The sequence below is a fragment of the Diabrotica virgifera genome, chromosome 2 (genome assembly GCF_917563875.1).
Source record: "Diabrotica virgifera virgifera chromosome 2, PGI_DIABVI_V3a".
NCBI lineage: Eukaryota > Metazoa > Arthropoda > Insecta > Coleoptera > Chrysomelidae > Diabrotica > Diabrotica virgifera.
This window is the reverse complement of record NC_065444.1, coordinates 97,951,139-97,977,894: the sequence shown is the minus strand read 5'-3', so window position 1 is coordinate 97,977,894 and position 26,756 is coordinate 97,951,139. Positions and strand designations below refer to the sequence as shown.

Here is a 26,756-nt window from a genome sequence, read left to right as displayed (position 1 = left end):
GGGGTCCCGGTCAAATTTAACGAAACTTCGGTCAATGATACTTCTTAGTGAGTAGATTAAAAAAGTCCATTGCACCTAGGTCTGAAGAACTACTGTTCTCGAGCTACAGCCTTCTGAAGTTCTTAAATGCAGATACTCGGTTTACGTTAAGTGCATTAATTCAATACCCCAAGGGAAAATGTCTAGATCCTCCACTGCCAATGAAGAGGCTTTAGAAAACTGAGGAACAACCATAACAAGTGGTGCTAGAGCCGCACAAGACTTCTCACGTTTTCACGTATGCATCGATGTAGTGTTGGTAGATCCATCAAAATAAGCAGGCTGCGATGGCTAGGCCACATAGCGAGAATGAACGAGATGGAGCCGTCCAAACACATTTATAACGAAAGACTGGCTACGACAGGTTAGCTAACATGACATATTATGATGCATCTAACCGAAATCAGCAAAATCTTAACGTGCAAATAGTCGAAGTCGAAGATGACATAAACCCGATTTTTCCGTAGAAGATCGTAATTAATATTTCGCGTTTACTTACTACCATGTATGTACTTTGTTTTTTTTTCGTGTTGAGATCAAATTCATGTTCTTTACTCATATCTGATATTATGCGGGGAATTATTCTGTGCAAACCATCTAGGCTATTTACAAAAACTACTGTTTCGTCAGCATATTTAGGGCACACTATTCTTCATGCGTGAAAACGTGAGATGTCTTGTGCTGCTCTGGCAGCACTTATTGTGGTTGTTCCTCAGTTTTCTGACGACGCTTCAGTAGCAGTGGCGGAACATTTGCCTTGGGGGAGGGGGCGACTTCCAATAAAACATCAACCCCAAAATACATAAAATAGATAAACTCAAACTACATATAAAACATAGATAATAACATGTGCAATAAGTTTCATTGATTTTCCTAACTGTCGTGTTAATTGGGTTGAATTTGTCTGTCTGTAGTATGTTTTATGTCAGTTAATATATTTTTTATGTCTCAACAATTTTTTCTTTAATTCTGGACCGTGTTACGGGGGAATTCCCCTATACCCCCTAGATCCGCCACCGTACAGGAGTTTTCTAAAGATAAGGTGGACAAGCAGCTGTGTTGGTATTGGATCAGTGTGAGCCATTTATGAAAACATAATAATTCTTACGTCAATCTAGAAGCACATTTTCTATCGCACTTCTTCATTTTCTGAGGACTTTTCGGACGTTTTCTGAAGACTAAAATACGATGCATCTATTTTTGATCACGAATTCATATGCAACACGCAAATATGCATTAAGAAAATGAGTGTGTATTCTTTCAATAACAGATATTTTCATTTATTTGACCGTAAATTAGTGCACTTAACGTAAACCGACTACCTGAATTTAAGAACTTCAGAAGGCTGTAGCTCGAGAACAGTAGTTTTTCAGACCTAGGTGCCATGGACTTTTTTAATCTACTCACTGAGAAGTATCATTGACCGAAGTTTCGTTAAATTTGACCGGGACCACTTTTCCATAAGGAGTGTTGCGGGGTCCTTTATTATCTCAGAGTTTTTGAGGTCACTGAACCCAAATATCGGGTCGACGAAGCTGTAAGAGGTACCTGGTGCCCTGCATCTACGTTGTCTCCAGGTGTTTTATGGAAATTCATTATGAAAATTTAATAACGAATCTTTTCATTTTTCCTTCATGCCAAGTGGTCAAGAATTTTCCTGAAGCTCACCCGAATTGAATGCAAAAGGTTTCCTAACGATCTGTCTTACTTTAAAAAAGTTAGAGATGTAATGCTTTATTTCCTCGCCTATGGACTCACATTTGAAAACAATTCATCATTTGACCGTTTATTTATTTTTTGTTTCTATATTGTTTTTGAATACCCATTTACCCATTCTAATATATTTTCAGATTACTATGGCCACCTTAAAAGACTCTTGGAGAGTAGCAACAACTATTTACAAGAAACCATTGTTCTCATCCAAAAACCATTCAAATTTATGCATGAAAGCGACTATTTAAGTAATTTGGTGCTCTCTGAATTTTGTACCAATTTCTTGATACCATCGTTGACTCACAATGTGAAGCATGTTCTTGTTCCGTACATAAGAAACCAACCAAAAGAATTTCCATTTGAAAGATTAATCCGGTATCTAAATACAGGATTTCATTTTGGGAACAGTCATAGTTTGCTTTATTGTACACTGGAATTGGAACCTGATGATTATGGTAAGTGTTTTCCAGTTATATTATCACTTATTAAGATGTACCATTAGTCCATTCACTCGCGGTAAAAGATTACAAAACCGAATTTTAAAGAAGTGATTGACATGAAATTTGGCATACACATAGTCATTTCCATGTCAAAAAAGTGACATTGTGCAGATGTGTGCTTTTGCAATGGGGATGAAACTCATCCCCAGGACAAAAAAAATGAAAAAGCAAAAAAATAACTCCGGGATTGAATGAACTGACTAATTCTAAGAAACTTTTATTCTATAGAGTTTTTTCAGTAAGTCAATAGTTTTCGAGTTATTTGCAAGTGAATATGTTCATTTTTCAACAAAAAAACACGTGTTTAGACGGTGTTTCGCAAATAACTCCAAAAGTAAGTATTTTATCGAAAAAATCATTCTTATCAACAATATAGCTTATAAAAAATAAAAAATAATAAGTTACGCTCAAAATAAAGTTGGTCTCTTTTTTTGGTAAGTAAAAAAATCGTGAAAATCGTCCCCCTAATTAGCATCCAAAATGGAATTAATCGTTACCCCTTCACAAGTTGTTTTACTCGTATGTGTAAGTAAATATATTTTTATATTTATTTTCCTATTGAAAATAGTTGATTGTATATGTAAGTTTCTGATCGGTATATGATCTGTAAGTTTCATCGGTTCAAGGTGGTTATTTTTGAAAAGGCTGTAGTTAAAAAGGCTTGAACGAGTCACTAATCACGAGTGTATGCAAATTTTGAACAGCCATATCTTAACCAACTTTTGTCTTACAGCAAAACAAATAATCTCATAAAACATATTCAGAAAAGCAAAACCTACATTTTTTACTGCTTGAGATTTTTGGTATCACTAATAATTTTTCAGTTATTTTGAAAAAAGGAATCTTTTCAAAATTAAAAACAAAATTACTTTAAAACCATTTTTTTTTCAAAACTGAGCACTTTAAACCGATGAAACGTACATATGATATAAACAATACATACAGTGAGCACAAAGGTTGGAATAAATTCATTATTTCGTAAATCGCTGCCTTTAAGGAGAAATCCCGAAACAGGTCGATTTTTGTTTTTAAATTATGATTTTTTGGCATATATTTCATACTAGTGACGTCATCCATCTGAGCGAGATGACGGAATCGATGATTTTTTTAAATGAGAATAGGGGTCATGTGATAGCTCATTTGAAAGCTTATTCAATTCTCTATTCCTAAATATATACATTAAAATAATTATTTATACAGGGTGCTCTAAAAATTTTTTTAATTAAATTAATTGAGACAAAAAGAAGAATGTTTGTAATTTATTTAATTCGAAATACATTTTACTGTTGTGAGAAAACAGAAAAACATAGTTATTTGACAAATACATATTGTTCTTCGCTTAAATTCAATATTAAAGCTGCCACCTACCTGCTCCTTGGCAGTTTAAACACTTAATTTAAGCGAAAAACAATGTTTACTTTTAAAATAAACATTTTTTCTGTTTTCTGGCAGCAGTAAAATGTATTTTGAGTTAAAAAATTAGATACACTCTTCTTTTTGTGTCAATTAATTAAATGCATAACATTTTTTTTGGACAGCCTGTATAAGGAATTATGTTAATGTGTATACTACTGGAATAACCTTTCAAATGAGCTATCACACGAACCCCATTCTGATTTAAAAAAATAATTGAATATGTCATCACGCGCAGATGGACGACGTCACTAGTATGATATATATGCCAAAAAATCGCAATTTAAAAATAAAAATCGACCTGTTTCGAGATTTATTTCAAAAATCGCCCATTAATGAAATGATGAATTTATTCCAACCTTTACGTGCTCACTGTATAAGTAGAGTAACTTGTGAAGCGGTCACGATTAATTTCATTTGGGATGCTAATTAGGAGATGATTTCTCCGTTTTTTTTTACTAAAAAAAATAGGGACAAACTTTATTTTGGGCGTAACTTGCTTACTTTTGACGCTAGAAACTTTTTAAAAACCAAAAATAAACGGTCTATTGTTTAAACAGTTTAAAAATACACTTGTGAACAAAAAAATCGGGTCACTCAGTGAATTATACACGTTAAATGTCTCTGTTAAATTTCCTAAACCTGTTGTCCGATTTGAGTAATTTTTTAGTATGTTATAGCCTTATTATTTAAGAAAATCGATGTAATAATATTGTTGCTTCTTCTTCTTAAGGTGCCTATCCGTTCCGGATGTTGGCGATCAGCATCATCATCATCATCATCATCATTTGGCTCTACAACTCTATGTGAGTCTTGGCCGCGTTTACTATTTCCCTCCATTGTTGTCGGTCCTGAGCAGCTATTTCCCATTGCTGTACTCCCATTTTGCGTAGATCGCTGGCTACTGCGTCCTTCCATCTCTTTCTTGGGCGACCAACTGACCTTTTTCCATCGGGCCTTTCCCAGAATGTGGCGTTTAGAAGTCTTTCGTCACTTGATCTTAGTACGTGACCCGCCCATCGTATTCTGTTTGATTTAATGTAGCGTACTATGTTTTCATCTCCGTATATTGTCTGGAGTTCATCATTGTGTCTTCTTCTCCATTCTCCTGTTGTCTCTTCTCTGCAAGGCCCATAGATAGTCCGCAGTATCTTTCTTTCAAGTACCAGTAATTTTGTTGTTTCCCGCTGATTCAGAGTCCAGGTTTCGCTTCCATACGTTATTGTGGGACGAATTATTGTCTTATATACTCTTATTTTTGCTGGTCTTGAGAGTATTTTTGATTTAAGTAGGGTCCTTAACGAGTAATATGCCCTGTTTCCTGCAATAATCCTGGCTGCCACGTCCTTTTCATATTTATTTTCAGATGTTATGATCGCTCCCAAGTACTTAAATTCTTTGACGACTTCAAAATTGTATTCATTAATTGTTACGTTTTGTCTAACCCTTGGTCTTGGGTTCTTCGTAACCACCATGTACTTGGTCTTGTCCTCATTGACCTTAAGACCAACTTCCTTGGCTCCGTTCTCGAATAGGGTGAAAACTTCTTTTGCATCTCTGGTGGATTGTGCAATTGTGTCCACGTCATCCGCAAAGGCTAATAGTATTTTTGATCCTTGGGCGGCAAATCCGTTTGTCAGTTGTGGCTGAGCTTTCCTTACTGCATGTTCCAGTGCGAAGTTAAACAGCAGGGGGGCGAGAGGATCTCCTTGTCTAAGTCCGGTGTCAATGAGGAATTCCTCCGACGTGTTGCTGCCAACTCTGATTCGTGCGGAAGCGTTCTCCGTGCTCACCTTTGCTAATCGTACCAGTTTTCCAGGTACTCCCGTTTCTACCATAGTCTCCCACAATGCTTCTCTGCTAACAGAATCGTAAGCTTGTTTGAAGTCCACGAAGATTTGGTATACATCGCGGTTGAATTCCCAGTTTTTTTCCAACACCTGGCGTAGGACGAAGATCTGGTCTATAGTCGACCTTCCCGGTCTGAATCCGCTTTGGTAGTCGCCTATTATTTCCTCTGCGTATGGAGTTAATCTTCTAAACAGTATTATGGATATGTATGTTGTATGTGGCTATCCTAACTTTGCTTGCTGCTATTCTGAACAGTCCGGTTGTCGATGTATTAAACCACTTTCTCAGGTTTTGAAGCCAAGATATTCTTCTTCTCCTGGTCCTCTCTTTCCAAATACCTTGCCCTGAAGAATGAGTTGCAACAAGCCATATATCTGTTCATTCCTCATAACATCCAAGATATTCCAGTTTGCGCTTTTTGATTGTGTTAATAATCTCGCATTCCTTGCCTATTCTACGTAGAACCTCAACATTAGTCACAGGACCCACCCACGAAATTCTCAAAATGCGCCTTTAACACCACATCTCGAATGCCTCGAGTTTTCTCAAAGAAGCCTCGGAAAGTGTCCAGGCCTCTCGTACAACAACGTAGAAAATACATAGCATCTGATGATAGAGATTTTGGTAGCAAGAGGTAAATCGTGGCTTCTGAAAAGAGACTTCATCATTATGAACGCTGATCTCGCTTTTCCTATGCGTTGTTTTATTTCACTTGAGTGGTCCCTTGTTCACTTGAGTGGTTTATGTTGGTACCAAGGTATGTGTAGCTGTCGACCCTGTCAATTAGTTGTTGGTTAACCAAAAGCTGTGTATTTAATATTTCGCGCTTATTGATCACCATGTACTTTGTTTTTTTCGTATTGAGATCAAGTCCGTATTCTCTACTTATATCTGATATGCGCGACATTATTCTTTGCAAACCATCTAGACTGTCTGCAAAAACTACAGCGTCGTCGGCATATCTAATGTTGTTCAGACGCACTCCATTCACTAATACGACTTCCTGTAGTTCTCCCAGCGCTTGCTCGAAGAGTATTCAGAGTATATATTAAACAGCATCGGGGACAGGATGTATCCTTGCCCCACTCCTCTATCTATGAAGACTGCCTCTGTCAATTGGTCATCCACTTTAATATTGGCAGTTTGGTTGTAATACAAATTATATATGATTCTCAAGTCTCTATCATCTACTCCCGCTTCTTTCAAGATGTTTATGAGTTTATCATGTTTTACTCTATCAAACGCCTTTTTGTAGTCGGGTCACTACAAATCACACATTACATACGTAATGTGTATACATTACGTCACAGTTAACATCCCTGCATCTTTGCATAAGCACTTGGACAGCGAATAGAGCCTCTCGGGTGCCTAAGGCATCGCGGAATCCAAACTGCGTCCATGATACCTGTTCTTCGCATTTTTTTATATATTCTGCCGTGTATCACATATTGTTGCTAGACAGGTAAATGTCATTTTATACCGGGTGTAAAAATCATACTGTGTTTTTTCCTTAAAGTTCAGAACACGTGGAATATTGTAGCATATATAAAATATTGAAATTAAAACTAGATAGTAGACTTAGGCTTTATTAACATTTTCTTTTTTGATTTATTTATATTGGATAATAAAAAAGTTAGGTACGTTAACAACTAGCCATGTTTTAAAGTAGGCTATGAGAAATTAACATTTTAATGGATGTCAAATTGTTAACAGTCAAAAAGTGGCTGGTTTGTTGAGAAAATTATCAAGTTTGTTATTTAAAATTTCAATTCAGTCCGTATTTTTTTTTTTGTTGGTTAGTGGAAACGGAACGCGCTACAAGGAATTTGACCCGCGATGAGTACCTTTGTTAAGCAGTGATCTTACATAGCGAAAGACTTAGCTACCATGCTATCGGCACCTTATATTGGTAACAATTTTTTGCTAATGCACGATAATGCAACATCTCACGTTCACGAACTGTAACCGAATATTTACAACAGGTAAATCTTAGGACTTTGAATTGGCCATCGCATAGTCCAAATCTTAACCGGATCGAACACTTGTGGGACATAATTGGCAGAAGACTACGACAGCGTTTGCCACCTCCCAGAACCTTACAAGAGGTAGAAACAGTAGCTCTCGAGATTTGGAATGATATTGATCAAGACCAAATAGCATTCCTCATTTGTAATATAAAAGTACATATCTCTTTTATTATCCAGTATAAGCGATTGAATAAAAAAACGATTTTTTAAGAAAACCTGAGGCTACAGTTTGGTTTTAATTTCAGTATGTATTTTATAAAGGCTAGAATATTTCACAGGGTGCTCTGAACTTTAAGGAAAAAACTCATTATTAATGTTACACCCGGTATAAAACGACATTTACCTATCTAGCAACAGTATTATTACATCGATTTTCTTAAATAATAAGGCTTATAACATACTAAAAAATCACTCAAATCGGACAACAGGTTTAGGAAATTTAAGACATCTAACTTGTATAATTCATCGAGTGACCCGATTTTTTTGCTTGCAAGTGTATAATTGTTTAAACAATTTAAAAAAGTTTTAATAAGTTTCCCCAAAAAGTACTTAATTTTTTGTTATTTCACGTTGAAATATTCGATTTGGAATTTGATGAATATGAACCTATTTTTCATTAGCTACAACTCTGCTTCTACTGGGTCTACAGACCTCACATATACATAATTTTTTCACTTTTTTAAGCTATATTTTGCGAACAATATTTCTTTCCATTAACTACTTATTTTTTGAGTTATTTACGAAAAACCGTCTAAAATGTGTTTTTTTTTTGTTGAAAGATGAACATATTTACTCGTAAATAACTTAAAAAGTATGGACTTAGTAAAATAACTTGATATAACAAAAATTGCTTAGAATCAGTCATTTTATCCAATTTGGGACTTATTTCGAACGTATATTTTTTAATCTCCGAGAAGGGATCACCCCCAGGACAAAAGCACACATCAGCACAATATGTATCACTTTTTGAAGTTATACTTCTTTATAGGCGCGATTGGGAAAAATGTTGAGGGTGAATTTTTATAAAAATGACAGTATGAAGTTCGTGCACTCTGACAGTATGAAGTTAGTTACTAAATATTTCGAGTTACAATACAAATAAAGTATAAAAAAATATATTGGTGTTTTTAGTAAATATATTTATTATAACTTTTGTGTCTTTGGATTTGTCTTCGTCGGGAATAAAATAATAAGTACTTACTAAAATACAGAATAATAAGTATTAATATTATTTGTACAATCTGTCAAAATAATTCATTTTGGTATCAATTTTACGACCATAGTACACTGACTTACTGACATAGCACATAGGGTTGTCGCCCGATAACCGTAGTCAAGCAATGTTTAGCGTGGTTATATTTTGGATGGGTGCCCGCTTAGAAACAATTTTTGTGGTTGCCTTGCCTTATTTTTTTTTGTTTTTGGTATCGTTTTAATAACATTTTTTGGAAAGTAGTAAGTATTAAAATCAGTTTAATATTTAAATAAAATGCAAATAAACTATTTAAAATATATTTATTTCGTTGAAATGATATCATAGAAGTATATCTTCTTACGTGCGTGCAAAGTACACATACATTCTTTTTTATTCTTTGACATGTTAGCTATGTGTATGCCAAACATGTCAATCCAAAAAGTTCTTTAAAATGTACAGCAAAAAACGTGAAATTACCGAGAGCACAATAAAATGTATACATTAAAAACACAAATTTTTGTATTGTACAAAGACATATATTTTCTAATACATATGAGTAATTTTCTGTGAACATGAGAGTCTATTTTACTTTTCAAGTAAATAAACTCAATAAGTAAAGGACTCCCTTCCTCAGTTCTCTTTTCTATTGAGCAGGAAGTTGAGGATACCACCGTACTTTACGGTATTTTAGGTTAATGTATAATTACTTCTTAGTGTTTGGAGTAATGTTATCTATCGATTAATCGACTATATCTATATTACATGTAAGGGTGCTGTATAAGCACATGGGTTTCATACATTTTGTGCTCTGAAAAACACTGGATCTAATGTGGAAGATCTCAGAGTAGTAGCCGATGCTCACCATTTGGATTTAAAGAATTGTTTTGTTTTAGAACCCAACAGTGACAGTGTACAAGTGTTGTCGAAGCTAAGTGCCAATTTGTATGAGCTAAAACCGACCTGTGATTTAACAGTTGATGACAGCGATGATGAAGAGGAAGAAGATCCAGTAAATACAGAAAAACGTTTGCTACTTTCAGAATATTTGAAAATATTAAACAGATCTGACAAAGTTAGAAAATGGATTAATTTCTTTCTGAAACACAACCATGACGAAAGTGTTTTGATGGCTTTTACCAATTTGTGTCACAACTTGTTACTGGTGTACAAGGATTCTATGAGGAAATATCTGTAAGTACCTATGTTTTGCCTACGACCGTGTTTCGTAAAACTGAAACAAGTATAGTAGAAACGGAAATCGGTCAGAATACGCTACAAAGTGACGGTATTTAAAGATAAGTACGTGCCGGTATTTTAACATCTCAATTCTTCTCTAGGTGCCGTCTCCGCTTCGAAGGTTGGCAATCATCATAGCGATTTTTACTTTTGAGACCGCGGTTCTAAATAATTCGTTGTTATTACATCCAAACCATTCCCTAAAGTTCTTCAGCCATGTGTTACGTCTCCTTCCTATGGATCTTTTCCCCTGGATTTTCCTTGCATAATGACCTGGAGTATTAGATATTTATCTCCTCTCATTACCTTTTTTCTTCTTGATGTGCCTATCCATGACGAATGTTGGCGATCATCATGGCAATCTTCACTTTATCTGCAGCAACGCGGAAAAGCTGCACAGATGTGTTAAACCAGGTCCTGAGGTTCTTTAACGAGGATGTTCTTCTTCCTGGATCTCGCTTTCCAAATATTTTGCCTTGCAGGATGGCTTGTAGGAGGGCATATCTGGATTCATTTCGCATAATGTGTCCCAAAGTATTCCAACTTTCGAGATTTGATGGTGGTTAGTACTTCCCCATTCCTCTAAGAACCTCCTCATGTGTGACTGGATCAGTCCATGGGATTTTAAGAATTCTCCGATATAGCCACATCTCAAATGCTTCCAATTTTCGGCACATATCCTCGTTTAAGATCCATGATTCAACACCATAAAAAAGGACAGAGAAGACGTAACATCTCAGCATTCTTAGTTTTATACCAAGAGAAAGGTTGTGGCTCTTGACCCTCATACGGTTGAAGATTGATCTAGCTTTTCCGATGCGCGCTCTTATTTCTTGGTTGTTGGTCCATTCTTCATTTATTATGGTGCCGAGGTAGTTGTAGTGCCTCACTCTTTCTATAGGGGTTTGGTTGATATAGAGTTGACCTTCTGTTATCTTTTTCTTGCTGACGATCATAAGATTTGATTTCTTTACGTTTATATTAAGTCCATATTGTTGACTGTAATACGTGATTTTGTCTATGAGGACTTGTAGGTCTTCTAGGTTGTCCGCAAATACTATGGTGTCATCTGCATACCTGATATTATTTAGCCGGTACCCGTTTAGTACAATACGTTTTTTAGTTTCGTGCAAAGCTTCGATACATATTATTTCAGAGTAAAGATTGAAAATTAGGGGGGACAAAATGCAGCCTTGCCTCACTCCGCGCATGATTTTGACATATTCGGTGAGTTCACCGTCAACTCTGAGGTTTGCAGTCTGATTCCAGTAACGGTTTCTAATTATTTTTAGATCTTGGTTGTTAGTTCCTGCTTCTTTTAGTATTTGCATCATCTTGGCGTGTTGTACTCGATTAAACGCCTTCTCGTAATCAACCAGACATGCGTATACGTCGCAATTTACGTCTCTGCATCTCTGGAATAAGACTTGTATTGAAAACAAAGCCTCTCTCGTACCAACAGCATTTATGAACCCTAACTGGTTGGGCGAAATTTGACTTTCACATAGCTTGTAAATTCTTGTATGGATTACCTTTAGTAATAAACTCAGACTTCAGCCATTCTGTTGGTATTTGTCCAGAGTTGTATCATCATCATCAATGGTGCTACAGCCCTATGAAAGAGCCTCGACCTTCCCAAGTCTATTACGCCAGTCAGTCCTATCCATTGCCAACCGTTGCCAGTTTGCTGCGCCTATTTTTCTCCCATCCTCATCTACACCATCTTTCCATCTAAGTTTTGGCCTACCCCTATTTCTACTTCCCACAGGTTGTGACATAAGGATTCTTCTAGGAGGGTTGTTATGCTGTGATCTTGCTAGATGTCCTGAATATCTTAGTCGTCCTATTCTTATAAGAGATACTACGTCTTTTCCACCAAATACATGTTTATATCTGTGGTATACCTCGTAGTTGTACCTCCTTCTCCAAATACCATTTTCACAGATGCCACCGAATATGCCTCTCAGGATCCTTCGTTCAAATATAAGCAGAAGGTTTTCATCCGCGTTGGAGATGGTCCATGTCTCCGATCCATATGTCAACACTGGTTGTATAAGGGTTTTGTATATGGTTATTTTTGTTTTTTGGCTTAAGTTTCTGCTTCTCATATGTCTACTCAGTCCAAAATAGCATTTGTTCGCTAGGATTATCCTTCGCTTGACTTCTTCTGTCATGACGTTTTCCTTGGTGATCAGGGAGCCTAAGTATGTAAATTTGTCCACCACTTCAAAGGTAGAGTTATCAACAGAGAATTGGTGGCCGATGTTTCTGGCTCTATTGTTGGGTGTTGATGCCACCATCTTAGTTTTCTCCTCGTTTACTGTCAGGCTCATATTTTTTGAGGCATTTGAGAAGGTGGTATACATTTCTTCTAGTTTGCGTGTTGTGCGGGCAACTAGGTCCACGTCATCGGCATATGCCAAAATTTGGGATGATTTATTAAAAATATTTCCTCTGTTGTCTATTCGGGCATCTCTGACCGCCTTTTCCAGAGCTATGTTGAAGAGGAGACACGCCAGCGCATCTCCCTGTCCCAGCCCAATATTCGTTTCAAACGCCTGTGATTGTTCGCCCTGTATTTCGACTTTGCAAACGACTTTACGCATTGTAGCCTTAACCAATCTTATCAGTTTGTCAGGGATGTGGAATTCATCCATGGCTTCATACAATTTATTTCTTAGGACACTATCATAGGCCGATTTAAAATCTACGAAAAGATGGTATGTGTCGATATTGAATTCATTGGTTTTTTCCAGTATTTGTCTTAGCACAAAGATCCGGTCTGTTGTTGATCGACCAGGCCTAAAACCACTTTGATATTCTCCAAGAAGCTCCTCTGAATATGCACTTATTCGACCATATAAAATGCTCGAAAATATTTTGTAAGCTGTATTAAGGAGGGTTATTCCCCTATAGTTTCTGCATTCCAATTGATCACCCTTTTTGTGTAGCGGGCAAACGATTCCAAGACACCACTCTTCCGGGATTTGTTCCTCATTCCAGGCTCTTAGTATTATTTTATATATTTGATTAGTCAGGGTAGCACCTCCATATTTAATAAGTTCCGCGGATATACCATCACTTCCTGGAGATTTATTATTTCTTAGGTGTTTTATTACATCCCGTACTTCTTGAATTGATGGAGGCTCTAATGGTGTATTGTTGGTTGCTCTTGGGTTCGGTTGATTTGGATCTTCTACTTCGATGGTAAGTAGTTCTTTATAGTGTTCCACCCACCTTTTCAATATTTCTTCTTTTGTATTGAGTATGTGCCCCTCCTTATCCTTACATAGTCTTAGCCTTGGTTTGAATTCCTTTCTTGCATTATTCAGAGTTTTATAGAATTTTCTTGTTTGATTTTCCTGTTTTAATGCCTCAAGTTCTTCTAGTATTCTATTTTCATGAGTTCTCTTTTTTCTTCTATGAATGCACTTCTCTTCTCTTCTAAGGTCTTTATATTTTTGTTGTTTTTCTCGGGTTTTCCTGTGCTGCATCTGTTTATATGCATCGTTCTTTCTTCTTGTAATGTCCTCACACTCAGCATCGAACCAGTCATTGCGTGATGGTGGTTTCTCTGGCCCTAGAATATTATTTGCTGCGTCTTTAATATTATTTTTACACATTTCCCATTGTTCGCTGATTGTTAGATTCTCATTAGTTATGCAGTTAGTTTCGATATAGTTTTGAAACCTTTCTACCGTTTGCGGGTTTTTGAGGAGTTCAATATTAAGGCGCGTTGTTTTGGTACTTCTCTCCTTCTTCGCGTTTGAGATTCTAGCTCGAATTCTTGTGCCAACTAGAAAGTGATCTGAATCAATATTGGCGCCTCGATAGGTCCGGACATCCATCAAGTTTGAGAAATGTCTAGCATCTATGAGCATATGATCAATTTGGTTGTTCGTTAATCCATCGGGCGAGGTCCAAGTTCCCATATGTATTTTTTTGTGTAGAAAACATGTGCTTCCTACGATCATGTTCTTTGCGGCTGCGAAGGTGACTGCTCGGTGTCCATTCGAATTGGTATTATTATGGAGACTATATTTACCGATGTGCGGTAGATATATATCTTCCCTTCCGATTTTTGCATTCAGATCACCGATTACTATTTTAATGTCACTTCTGGGACAACTGTCATATGCTCTTTCTAATTCATCATAGAATTCGTCTTTTTCTTCGTCTTCCTTGTCCTCTGTTGGGGCATGTACATTAATAACACTTATATTAAAGAACTTGCCCCTGATCCTTAAGCAGCTCATTCGTGGATTAATCGGCTTAAAATCTATAACCAAATGCTTGACTTTATTATTGACTATAAAGGCTGTCTCAAATTCATGTCTAGTTCTATGGCAGCTATAGTACATGTTGTAGTTTGTTTTTTGGATTATGCCATGACCTGTCCATCGTACTTCTTGTATTGCAGTAATATCGGCGTTATGTTGTACTAATATGTCGCATAGTTTGCGGATATTTCCAGGTTCGTTGAGTGTGCGAACGTTCCAGGTAAATATTTTAAGATCATTGTCCTTATTTCGTTGCATTGGTCGTCGTTGAGATTTCCGTCCGGCATCTTTAACTTTCGATTTCGTAACCATGGATTTTTCCTGGGTTGGGTAGTTAACCCAACGCCAAACCCCCTTTTCGGAGGGCCATTGGGTTGCTCGGTTAACAGGGGACACCAACGTGAAGGTGAGAGTCGGATTTGATTAGAAGAGGCTAAGTGGAGTAAACTGGAATCAACTCCATGTTTTCGCATTCTACCCCTTTATCCCCCGTCCAGAGTTGTATATATCAATAGCAATAATCACAAAGATACTCAACAACATGTCCAGAGTTGTATATGTTGTTGAATATCTTTGTAATTATTGCTATTGATTCGTTGTCCATCAGTTTGAGTAGTTCTGCTTGTATATTATCGGGACCTGCGGCTTTGCCATCCTTTAGCTGCGTTATGACAGAATAAACTTCCTGCTGTCTTGGTCCATCATTTACCTCTTCTTCTAGCTCAAAGGTGTTATCTCTTTGGTCTTCAAATAGTTTTTCTAGATATTCTTTCCACGTTCTAATTTTACTCTGGTTATCTAAGATGATGTTTCCGTCAGAATCAGTTAGATTTCCGAGGAAATCTAACTGATTCTCATTACCTACATGTCCCATATATCTCAGTTTTTTTATCTTAATTGTTAGAAGTACTTCTCTTTCCGTATGCATACGTCACGTCTCATTACCTCTACGTTGGTTATTCTATCTACCCATGAGATCATTGGGAGAACATCCCAATAATTATTGTAAATTAGTCATTTCAGAACTTACAGTAAACACTTGCATATTACTGCAGTTAAAATAATTAGACGATATATAATATTAAGCAAGAAAAATGAACTTTTTTCTACTTTTAAGAACAAAAAAACAACTTAATTAGCGGAACCGAATTCAAAATCATTTTCCACATCATATTTGAAACATTATTTGGTTAAAACATAACATTTTAGTTGGTAAAAAATATATTAATTTGTGTGGACTTAATTTTATTATATTCGGTTTAAACTTTTTAGCCGATTTCCGAGCCTACGATATAAGGTGTCTCGGAGTAGATTTTAGTATTTAAACTTACCCTACGCGATCTTATTCGAAATTCGATGGAAACGGTACTTTGGCCATGTAGTCGACATGTGCGGATTTCCACAAACCATACATACTCTAGACCAGGGGTGGGCAAAGTGCGGCCCGCGGGCCGCATGCGGCCCTTTAAACATTTTTTTGCGGCCCTCGAAAAAAAAGTGAATTATTTTCATTTAAAGAATTTTTTGTTTAATTATCGCTAACATTAGTAATTATATAGATAATGCAGCTATTAATTAACACTTTCGCAGCGGGTGATTTTTGCGCAAAGTTTCCCGTAATTAACCCGTAACTACCTAGTAAGTGTAACAATTGACGGAGCACCAAATTTAAGAGGAGCAAATATGTTGAGAAAACTTAAAGATTACGTTTATGAACAATTTCCAGAACATGATTTATTAGGTACTTTTTCAATGCATAATCCATCAGCAGGTACTGTTCAAAAATGTTTTGCAAGTAGACAACGTCATTTCAATTACAACTAATGTTGTTAATTTTATTCGTTCAATAGGATTAAATCATCGTGCATTCATAGCATATTTATAAGAGTTAGAGACAAAACATACTGATGTCTTATAGATACCACAGTCATATTAAGTATAGAAAAGGTTCTTAAAAGGTGCTGTGAGTTAGGGGAGGAAATGGCTGTATTTTTAGATATGAAAAAATGCGACACATTTGCTAAATTTATAAGTTTTGAACGCAAAATGAAACTTTTAACATGAAACTCAAACTATTCAAAACCATTCATTGATCATATAAAAAAGAAAGAATTAGTTCAATAATTTCCGTAATTAAAATCATTATAATGTACCAGAAAATTAGTTTAAAATTATAAAGAAAAGCTTTGTAATTTGTTGACAGAATTTAAAAATCATTTCAAAGATTTTGAAGATATATAATTTTACTTATCACTTCTAAGAAATAATTTTTTAGTTCAAATTCATTCCGTACCAGTCTACATTGAACTAAAAATTATAGATTAATTTGTATATTTTTGCATTACAAGCCATTAGCCAAATTTCGGACCAATGCTGCACGATACGGGTATTACTGCCACCCGTTTCGTGTTATTTTGTTGTGAATATCGGTACTAGCAGTCGGATTTGTTTTAGTTCATTCAGATAAAGTCATTTATACGCTCTCTGATCACGATACTGTACGTGTATCGTGCTCTCTGATGATAGCTTAGGAGCTTGAAACCGGGTAGGGTGTTTATGACACTCTCTGATTGAATTGAACTATACGTAACTTCAAGACTGCTGTCTAAAAATTTCAGTTTGACCGAAGTAAAATTACCGGAAATACTGTATTCTTAACATCCCCACCTTCGACTCGCTTTGCAGCAGCTTGAGCATAGTGAGAAACATTCAACAGTTGCTCCCTTCTCATTTGTAAATTATTCCGCGATTCAAAACATTTTCCGGTGTGCATCACTTTACGATTTGACAGACAAAAAAGTTCCAGTCTTTCTCAAAACTGCTTTCCACACTAAAACCAATCCAACTAAAAATCTAACTGAAAAGCTAGTTGACAGATCCACCTGAAATTTATCATATATTTTCTTAAGACATTTCGTGAGGTAAAGCTGTCGAGATATTTTGTGTTTTATGCTTATTTTATGTTTAACAATACTAAACATGTTGATTTGCGCACTTTTTTACAAAAAAATTGATATTTTGGCTTCTGAGTGATATTAAAAACTCAAAAATCGTCATAAAATAACACCAATAATAATTTTCTGTGAATAAAATTCATACAAAAATGCTTAAAATCTTAATTTTAGCATTGCCCCCTAAAGCCTTAGCTCCCCCCTAAATAAAATTAATACCCAATAAGTTGAAAATTCGAACATGTAAAAGTAAAAAATATTGCGGCCCTCGGTAATAGACCAAAAACATTTTGTGGTCCTTACTAAAAAAAGTTTGCCCACCCCTGCTCTAGACCGTCCACGGCCATGTTAATCTTTCGGATCGAATTAACGCCATATCTTGATTGGAATGGGAACTAAATTGACAAATTATAGTTAGGTGGGTATTTCAAACTATAAGTTTTGCAGGATTTTTGATGAAATTTTGGAGGAAATTAAAACAACAGAAAGACAATTCAATGTTTTATTCAATAATTATACTATAACTTAAAATTACCTTAAAAGTTCCATCTACATAAAAAATACTAAAAGTCTTGTCTAAAAGTTTCGACTAAAGTTGTGGTAGTAAGTAATCGGGGCTGAAATACCAATATAAACAAAAATCATAGTTTTACTGAAAATTTCAAAAATATTCCAATTTGTTTGAATTCCATTTGTACCAAATGCTAAACATGTGTCATGTGAAAGCACTGTTTTTGTAATCAATCATGTTTAATATTTAGTTGAATGAAAATCTTTGAAGGAATGATTGTTTAGATTATTTCATTCATAGGAGATTCTGACCAATAGAGAGCTACAGAAATAAAAATTAAAGTGATAGTTTTTGATAATATCCCGTCGTCAAGTATATTACGTCAAAAAATACAAGATCCTTTGTAAAAGGTATATTTAAAAGACCCCAATAAGGGTTACATCACAAAACAAAACGTTTTCGGATTAATAGGTAATCCATCATCAGTGTTAAGCCCTAAAATAGTAAGTATAACCTAATTAGTAGTAGATAATGTTATAAAAGTTGACTAAAGTTAAGAATTGACAGAGGCCATACTTACAATAGCATGCATGCGTGAGCCACCAAAAAGTTATGGGTAAGAACCCTTTAAAAGTTACAAGATCTTAAATGACACTACATATTTTTAATATAACAGAAGGATGTTGTAAATATTCCTGGATATATCCCAGGGCAACACAGGACTCTAACCCACGTTCCCACGTGGATGTGATATGCAAGGAATGAACCTCACATATTGAAAATTGAGTGTCAACTGAACTGAAAGGTGAAAGAACTTTAGAAGTATGCCAGTGACAAATTGTCAATTTCGACGTTATGAACTATTTTGTTACTTCAGCCAATGAATTTAAAGTTTATGTTGATGTTGAAAATAAAACATTATCAAATATCCATATATTGGTGTTAGAAATATTCGAACATAAATGTAAAATTGTGAAATGTGTGATGATTAAATATATGAACATGACAAATGATAAATAGGTACTAGGAGTTAGGCAGTCAGCAACACATTAGGATCTTACGTAAGTGGTAATATACTTAGAATTATTAAAAAGGCCTTTTACGAAATGCGTCTTGGATATCAGAATTTGTTTAATATGTACATAAATGTACAATTCTAAGTTATTGATTAATGTGTGAGTGTTTTGGTGACTGATAATTTGATCTAATTTTTTGAGTACAGATAAACTTGACAAAATTGGAAAGTGATGGTATATTTCGTTGGGCTGAAGAAATTTTGTTGTTATGTGCGAATGAGAATGAGACTAGAACACTTGATAAGACTGATAACCCAAGAGACTCAATCCCAAACCGCCCGAAAATGAATGGATGAATAAGGATGAAGGCTTGGAGGATCAGGGTGGAAAGATGTGGAGATAATCAATAATGTAGAAAATGAAACGGATAATGTAGAAGTATGTCGAAATTACTGTAGAAGTGAGATAATAAGAATGTGGAATGATAAAATGTGAATAAAATGTATTGAGAGTTTGAAGTAGGATGTTGCTTATAGAAAATTTGAATAGAAATAAAAAAGGTAGATGATAGTCAAAGTATGATGATACACATAAAATGAGATGGATTACCTATTAATCCGAAAACGTTTTGTTTTGTGATGTAACCCTTATTGGTGTCTTTTAAATGTACCTTTTACAAAGCATCTTGTATTTTTTGTGATTTATGGTATACAGCCAGCTACAGGAATTTTATTTTCCTCGTGGATTTTTATATTACGTCAGATGCCCTTCGTTGCCACGAAAAAATACATTCAGTGACAGTAATGACAATTAATGTTTTAAAAGTTATAACAGTGATGACTTTCAACCGTCAAATATTTATAACAACTGTGTGTTTAATTGTACTAATTTGTACTTACATAAATAAATTACAATAAAATTTTGGTTTTGAACAGTTTTGTTCATGAAATAATGGCAGCAAATTGCACTCGATCTCTAAAATTATTATCTAATTTTTGCCCTCGTGACATTTTCACATAATTTCACTCCCCTTCGGGTCCTGAAATTAAAACTGTCAAAGTGTCACTCGGGAAAAATTCGATAATTTTAGAGCTTTTGTGCAATTACTACTGATAAATACCTTATAGTGTTTTACAAACTTCCGAAAAATATATAAGCCCGAAATGTTGATGACACACTCGTTTATTGGAATAAACTGTTTCAGGATCCATTAATTTTTTTTAATGTGGAGAAACACAGCACGGGATGATTCAACGCTTAGTGTAAACTAAAAATCCTACTCATAAAAACGGAGAGGAGGTTAATAAAATTGATTAAATTTGTGATTAAATCTGATTAAAAACGTGACACCACTATAATAATTAAACCACAAATTGTAAAGTAAAAAGTGAATACAAAAATAACCCATTAATTTAATTGTCAACTGTCAATTGTTAAATGTGACAAGAAAATTGACTGAAAGCGACATCTCTGTCTTTACCTTGACCATTTACGTGAAAGGTCTAAAGTATGTATGGTTTGTGCGGATTTTAGTTATAACGGAACAATGGACATGGAACATGGAACTATTCTTATACAGTTGCTCGGTCACGTTTTTGTACAAATATTAGACGCGTGGGCCATGCATCATACGCGATGTTAGGGCAGCTATGGGTAAAGAAATTTGGAGATGAGGAAGTTGTTACAAATGTGAAACATTCAGGCAAATCAAAAACTATTTGAACTCTTCCCAAGATTAAGAGAGTTGGACGTGTTGTCAATCGTAATCCTATACGGATGCTATAATTTGCTATGCCATTCAGTTAAGCCAATATTTAAAGTAAACCGGTCACTTACTCGGGGAGGAAAGTCGTTTTTGGGATGAAAATGGTTTAGATTGGATTATTTTCAATGACGAGGCTTACTTTCACCTTAATGGGTATATCAACAAGTATAAGGCTCACTACTGGTGTCTTGAAAATCCAAACGAAGTACACCAGAAACGGTTACATTCAAGCTGATGTTACATATTTGCATCGGGGATCATCGGACCCTACTTTTTTTAATTTGCTAGGGAACGCACGCTAACTGCGAAATTGCCTACGTTCCGATTTCGTTAGTTTTCCAGAGTATAATCCAAGTACCACATGGCAAGGTGGTATTACGTACGCCATACACACCGAACACTTCAATAAACGCCATGAGAAAAATATTTCCAGGCACAATAACTTCACAAACTGGTGATATTCGTTTTCTCCTAAGATTACCAGACCTTACCCCTCTAGATTTTTTGCTGTGGGGATATTTAAAGAACATCGCCTACGCTAGCTCACCAGCCATCACCGAAGAGCTGAAGAGCGCGTATTTCTCAATTTACGATCCAGGTTGCAAAAGTGCTACGAGTGAAATGGTTAACATCGAACCGACCTGTTATTCAAGAAATGCAAAGTCCGCCTGTTCTGTGTGTCTATTTTAGTAAACATACTTTTCTAACAGGTTCTGAAATATACTTTTATTGATTTAAAAAATAAAGCAGGTATGGTGCTGCTTAGAGGGTTTTTTTAGTGAATCCCAAGTGACAGAAAAAAGGTACATATATGATTATACACATTTATACCATTTATTCTAGTTATTAATAGATGGCGCTATAATATAAATGGGAAATCAATCGTGTTTATTGCATTTATAAAACGGTATGTTCTTTGATTTGTATAATCGTGTAAATTGTACAGAATTATAGTCGTATAGACAATACTTAAATCATGATTTTTATTATAGCGCCATCTATCAACAACTAGAATAAATGTTATAAATGAATATTATCACCGACATATCTTTTTCTGTCACTTCCAACTTAATGCGTTAGAAAGAAATCGAAAAACTGTGACGCACTGAGAAAAGCCTCTGAAAAGCACCATATACGGCAGGGGTGCGCAAATACTTTTAAGCGCGGGCCAAAATGAAATTTTCAAAATGTCTTCCGGGCCGGAGGACGACACCGCGTACGTACGTTTTGCATACTCTGTTTGTGGCGGAGAAAAGAGATACAAAAATTGCTTGCGGGATTTGTCAACGGGCCGGATTAAGTAAGCAAAAGGGCCGGATCCGGCCCGTGGGCCGACTTTTGCCCACCCCTGATATACGGTACCCTCCAAAATAAACAGTACCGAAGTTAAGAGGGCCGTGGAATAGATCACATGCCATAAGTCAGTTAAAAAATATCCCTAAGGGGAGCTTACATCGAGGTTTGGTATTAAATCATAACCTCATATTATTCAGATATACATTTCAATACATTTTTGTGGATTTTCAGCCATAGTTCCACAGAGTTTAAAATTTGTGAAATTACTGAGTTACCTATTTTGCTGTGCTTTGTCAAAAAATAACTATTTTTTTTATTTTCTGTCTCATAGTTAACCAATGTCATAACACAAATTAAATCTTGTTTAAGACTTATATTTTCCATTTTCTGAATCGAACACAAGCAAAAACCATCTTTTACTTTTATATTTTCCAAGTTTAAAACAAATTATAGTTGATAAATAGTAAGAAGTCCCAAAATATTATAATATGTGAAACTAATAAAAAATAAATGCTGTCGCACCAGGAATTCAATTGAACAATAAATATGTAGATTTATAAATAGCAAAATAATTTTCGCAAAGTGTTACTTATTCTATTTTAAAAATTATAAATCATAAAACAGTTATAAATTATTTCATTCATATATGGGAATAATTTAGAAGAAATTCTATCTTTTAGTATTTTATTTTGTTTTATTAACAACATCAGAATATGCAGACGACACCGCGATCATGGCTGAAAATATCGAAGATCTTCAATTCCTTATAGATCGAGTCACTAGAGAATGCTCCAATAACGGACTTAGCATAAATACAACAAAAACAAAGTTACTTGTGGTTAGCAAACAAGACGTCGGCCCTACGCAACTAATTGTCAGTAATGAACCGATAACAAAAGTTAACCATTTTAAATACCTAGGATGTTGGATAAACGAGACACTAAATCCGGATGAAGAAATTAAAACTCTTATAGAAATTGCAAGAGGAGCATTTATGAAACTTGATCTATTCTGAGCAACTCTCAGATGAATTTACTACTAAGAATCAAGTTCCGAAAATGTTATGTGTATCCTTTATTACTATATGGATGTGAAACCTGGATCATGAAGGTTAACATGATGAACAAATTGGAAGCCTTCGAGATGTTGTCATATAGATTGCTCAGAATATCTTGGGTTCAACGCATTTCAAACAGGGAAATCGTAAACAGAGTATCAAGATAATAAAAGAGAGAAAACTTGAATATCTCGGGCATATAATGTGAAGTAGCAGATATAGGATGCTACAGTTAATAGTCAATGGAAAGATTGACGGAAAAAGTGGAATTGGTAGGAAGAAATGTTCATGGCTCCGAAACCTTCGTCATTTGAATGGCTTGTCAGCAGATCAACGTTCTGTCCGACAAAATACATGGAACGTTTTCGTAGTCTGACGTTCCAAATTTTTAACCTGTGCCACAATTAAAAATTCCCCTGTTCCAGTGTTCCCATACATCAAAGTTTGTCCGACTGGACACCTTTAATCTATAAACAAATTTTCAGCTTGCTATTAATCAACTTTTTTTTGGTACGCGGGATCCAGGTCTATTAATGCATCGCGGTGATTTCTTTAAAAAGGCAGGCTTGTTGATTTTTGATTCAGAGTTGTGACTGCATAGCTACACCGATGAAGCATGAGATGCATAAATAGCTATCTGTAGATGGTGGTCCAACTCTGAATCAAATAAAAACAAAAACTGCCTTTCCTCCTTGTTCTTCTTTACTCAGATTTTTGAGTACTCGAAACTGTCTTTCGGCATTTTTCCTAGACGAAAAGGGAGTAGATACGTGACCATTGTCCTTTCTACTTTCTTCTATATTCGTCGTCTCCGTGCTTATAAATTGTTAAAGCCGGAGATTCAGCATGTAACCAGAAAGCAGTTTCTTTCGACGAAAAGTCTTAGATTTAAAATATTGTTTATTGTTTTATTTTAATTGTTTAATTACAATAAACTTTGCATCTGGGTCTTTTCGTCGTCTTCCTCGTTTTAAAATAATTTCTCTTCGCACAGATTTCGATTATCCACCTAATCCACCGGATTTAACACCACCTGATACCTACATTTGGGTTATGATGAAGAATTCCATATTTCGCTCGGAAAATCCGCCAGAAACTGTTGGAGAACTACAACAAAGAATAATGACTTATTTTCAACATTTGCAGTAACCACGTTTCTTAAATATGTTTAATGATCTTCAGAAACATTATAAAGCTTGTTTGCAATGCCATGATGCACATTTTGAACATCATCATCATCAATGGTGCTACAGCCCTATGAAAGAGCCTCGACCTTCCCAAGTGTATTACGCCAGTCAGTCCTATCCATTACCAACCGTTGCCAGCTTGCTGCGCCTATTTTTCTCCCATCCTCATCTACACCATCCTTCCATCTAAGTTTCGGCCTACCCCTATTTCTACCTCCCACAGGTTGTGACATAAGGATTCTTCTAGGAGGGTTGTTATGCTGTGATCTTGCTAGATGTCCTGCTCATCTTAGTCTTTCTATTCTTATAAGAGATACTACGTCTTTACCACCAAATATATGTTTATATCTGTGGTATACCTCGTAGTTGTACCTCCTCCTCCAGCTACCATTTTCACAGATGCCACCGAATATTCCTCTCAGGATCCTTCGTTCAAATATAAGCAGAAGGTTTTTATCTGCCTTCGAGATGGTCCTTGTCTCCGATCCATATGTCAACACTGGTTTTATGAGTAGAGTAGAGTAGAGTAAATTTTATTTGCATAAATTTTTAACATAATTGAGCAAATAACGTCACATTACTAACAATCACATATTAAAAAATATTACTAATAATCACATATTAAAAAGATATATTAACAATACACTAAAATATACAAACAATACAAATTACATATAATATATGTAATTACATATAATATATATCAGCATATTATGCTGATCAAGGCTGATAGGCCTCCACCACAGTATACGGCTCAATGTTAACCAGGTGTTGAAAAACCGTTTTTTTTTAAGCTTTATAGCTTGTTTCCCGTTGAATGTCAGATGGTAGACTATTGTAAAATTTAACGCACGCATACAAAGGACTTCTCTCTGTTAGGGACAATCTGTGAAGTGGAATATTCAAATTAAGGCTTCTTGTGTTATATTCATGATTTGGTAGCAGGTGATAAAATAAAATAAAATTTTTAAAGAGAAACATAATACATTCATATATATAGATAGCGGAGAAAGTGAGTATATTGAGTGATTTGAATCGGCCTCTACAGGATTCTCTCGCCTTTAGTCCTAGGATCACCCTGACTGCCTTTTTTTGAACTATGAAGACAGTTGAGCTATCCACCGAAGCACCCCAGAAGACTATTCCATATCGCATAAGAGAATAAAAGTTTGCATAATATACCGATAGTAAGATTCCCTGGTCTAGATAGTTTTTCAAAACTCTTAATGAGTAGCAGGCTCTATTTAGTTTTTTTGTCGCATTTTTTATTTGTTCTCCCCAATTCAAGTTCTGGTCAATATGAAGACCAAGAAACTTAACTGATCTAGAAGGTTCTGTGTTTTGGGATAAAAGATTGACTGTATCTGGGAACTCTTCTCGTGATGGGCTGGTTCTAAAGTAAACAAATACTGTCTTATCAGTATTAAGCACCAGCCTATTTCCACAGAACCACTGTTCAGCCTTGTCCAGAGTTTGTTCTGCCACTGTGAGGAGTGTTTCTAATGTTTCTTCCCAAAATAGCATGTTTGAGTCATCAGCAAAGTTTACCAGGTTTGAGGAACCACTAATCACCGCATTTGGCAGGTCATTTATATAGACCAAAAAGAGAAAAGGCCCTAAAACGCTCCCCTGTGGTATACGTAATTTTAAATTTATCGGTTCAGAGTAAACCTTACATCCCTGTTTCTCCAAGCATACTTTTTGTGATCTATCTGTAAGAAATGATTTTATCCATTTCAATGCTGGTCCCTGTATTCCATAACAATATAATTTTTGCTATAGGAGAGCATGATCTAGGCTATCAAAAGCCTTAGATAGGTCTAAAAAAGCACCTAGTGTTTTCATTTTTGACTCTAGTTTTCATAAAATTTTTGATATAAAATCATAGGTAGCTGTCTCAACTGACCTCCCTGCAAGAAAACCGTGCTGCGAACTACTAAATAAGTTGTTTGTAGTAAAAAAGTTTTGTAGTCTGTAATATATTGCTTTTTCGAATATTTTTGAGAATGATGAAAGAAGGCTTATTGGTCTATAGTTCTCCATCTTAGTAGCATCACCTTTTTTATGTAGTGGCTTGACAATTGCTAGTTTTAGACTTTGAGGAAATTTACCTTGCCTGAAAGAAGTGTTGACTATAAAAGATAGAGGAAGACAAATCTCTGATGAAACAAATTTAATTAAGCTGGTTGATATTTCATCATAACCATAGCTATGCTTGTTTTTTAAGTTATTTATTATATGGCTTATTTCTTTTTCTGAAACAGGAGTTAAAAACATGCAATGATTATTTTATTCGATATTAATTTGAAAGTTTTTTACAGGCTTTATTTTCTTTACAGCTTCAGCCGCAGCATTTGCCATAAATTGATTTATTTCATCAGAAAGCACCTGAGGATCACCCTTTAAACAAAAATTACCTTGATTTTTTGAATTGCCCTTAATCTCTTTTACCAACTGCCAAGCCATTTTAGTTTTATTTTCACTATTTTCAATTCGTTCCTTATAACAATTTTTTCGATATTGAGTGAGTAAAGCATTATACTTACGTTTTTCTGCCCTGTAAATATCTTTATATTCATCATTATTACTAGATAGTGTAAACAAAACATCAAGCCTAGATTTACAGTTTTTTATATCATCATTTTGCAAGCACTGTTGAGATTTTTTTTATTTGTTGTATTTATCTCTTTAAGTGGAAAACAGTTTACAAACATTTTTT

The 26,756-nt window shown here is 35.3% G+C and overlaps 1 protein-coding gene across 1 annotated transcript in view; it reads left to right on the top strand.

The window, feature by feature from the left end:
• Positions 1-26,756, top strand: part of LOC114333343 (ubiquitin-protein ligase E3C) — a 104,066-nt gene that overhangs the window by 26,633 nt on the left and 50,677 nt on the right. Inside the window, exons 5-6 of the mRNA XM_028283206.2 lie at positions 1,890-2,207; positions 9,632-9,929. Coding sequence (XP_028139007.1) covers positions 1,890-2,207; positions 9,632-9,929 — 616 coding nt within the window. The remainder of the gene's footprint in view (positions 1-1,889; positions 2,208-9,631; positions 9,930-26,756) is intronic.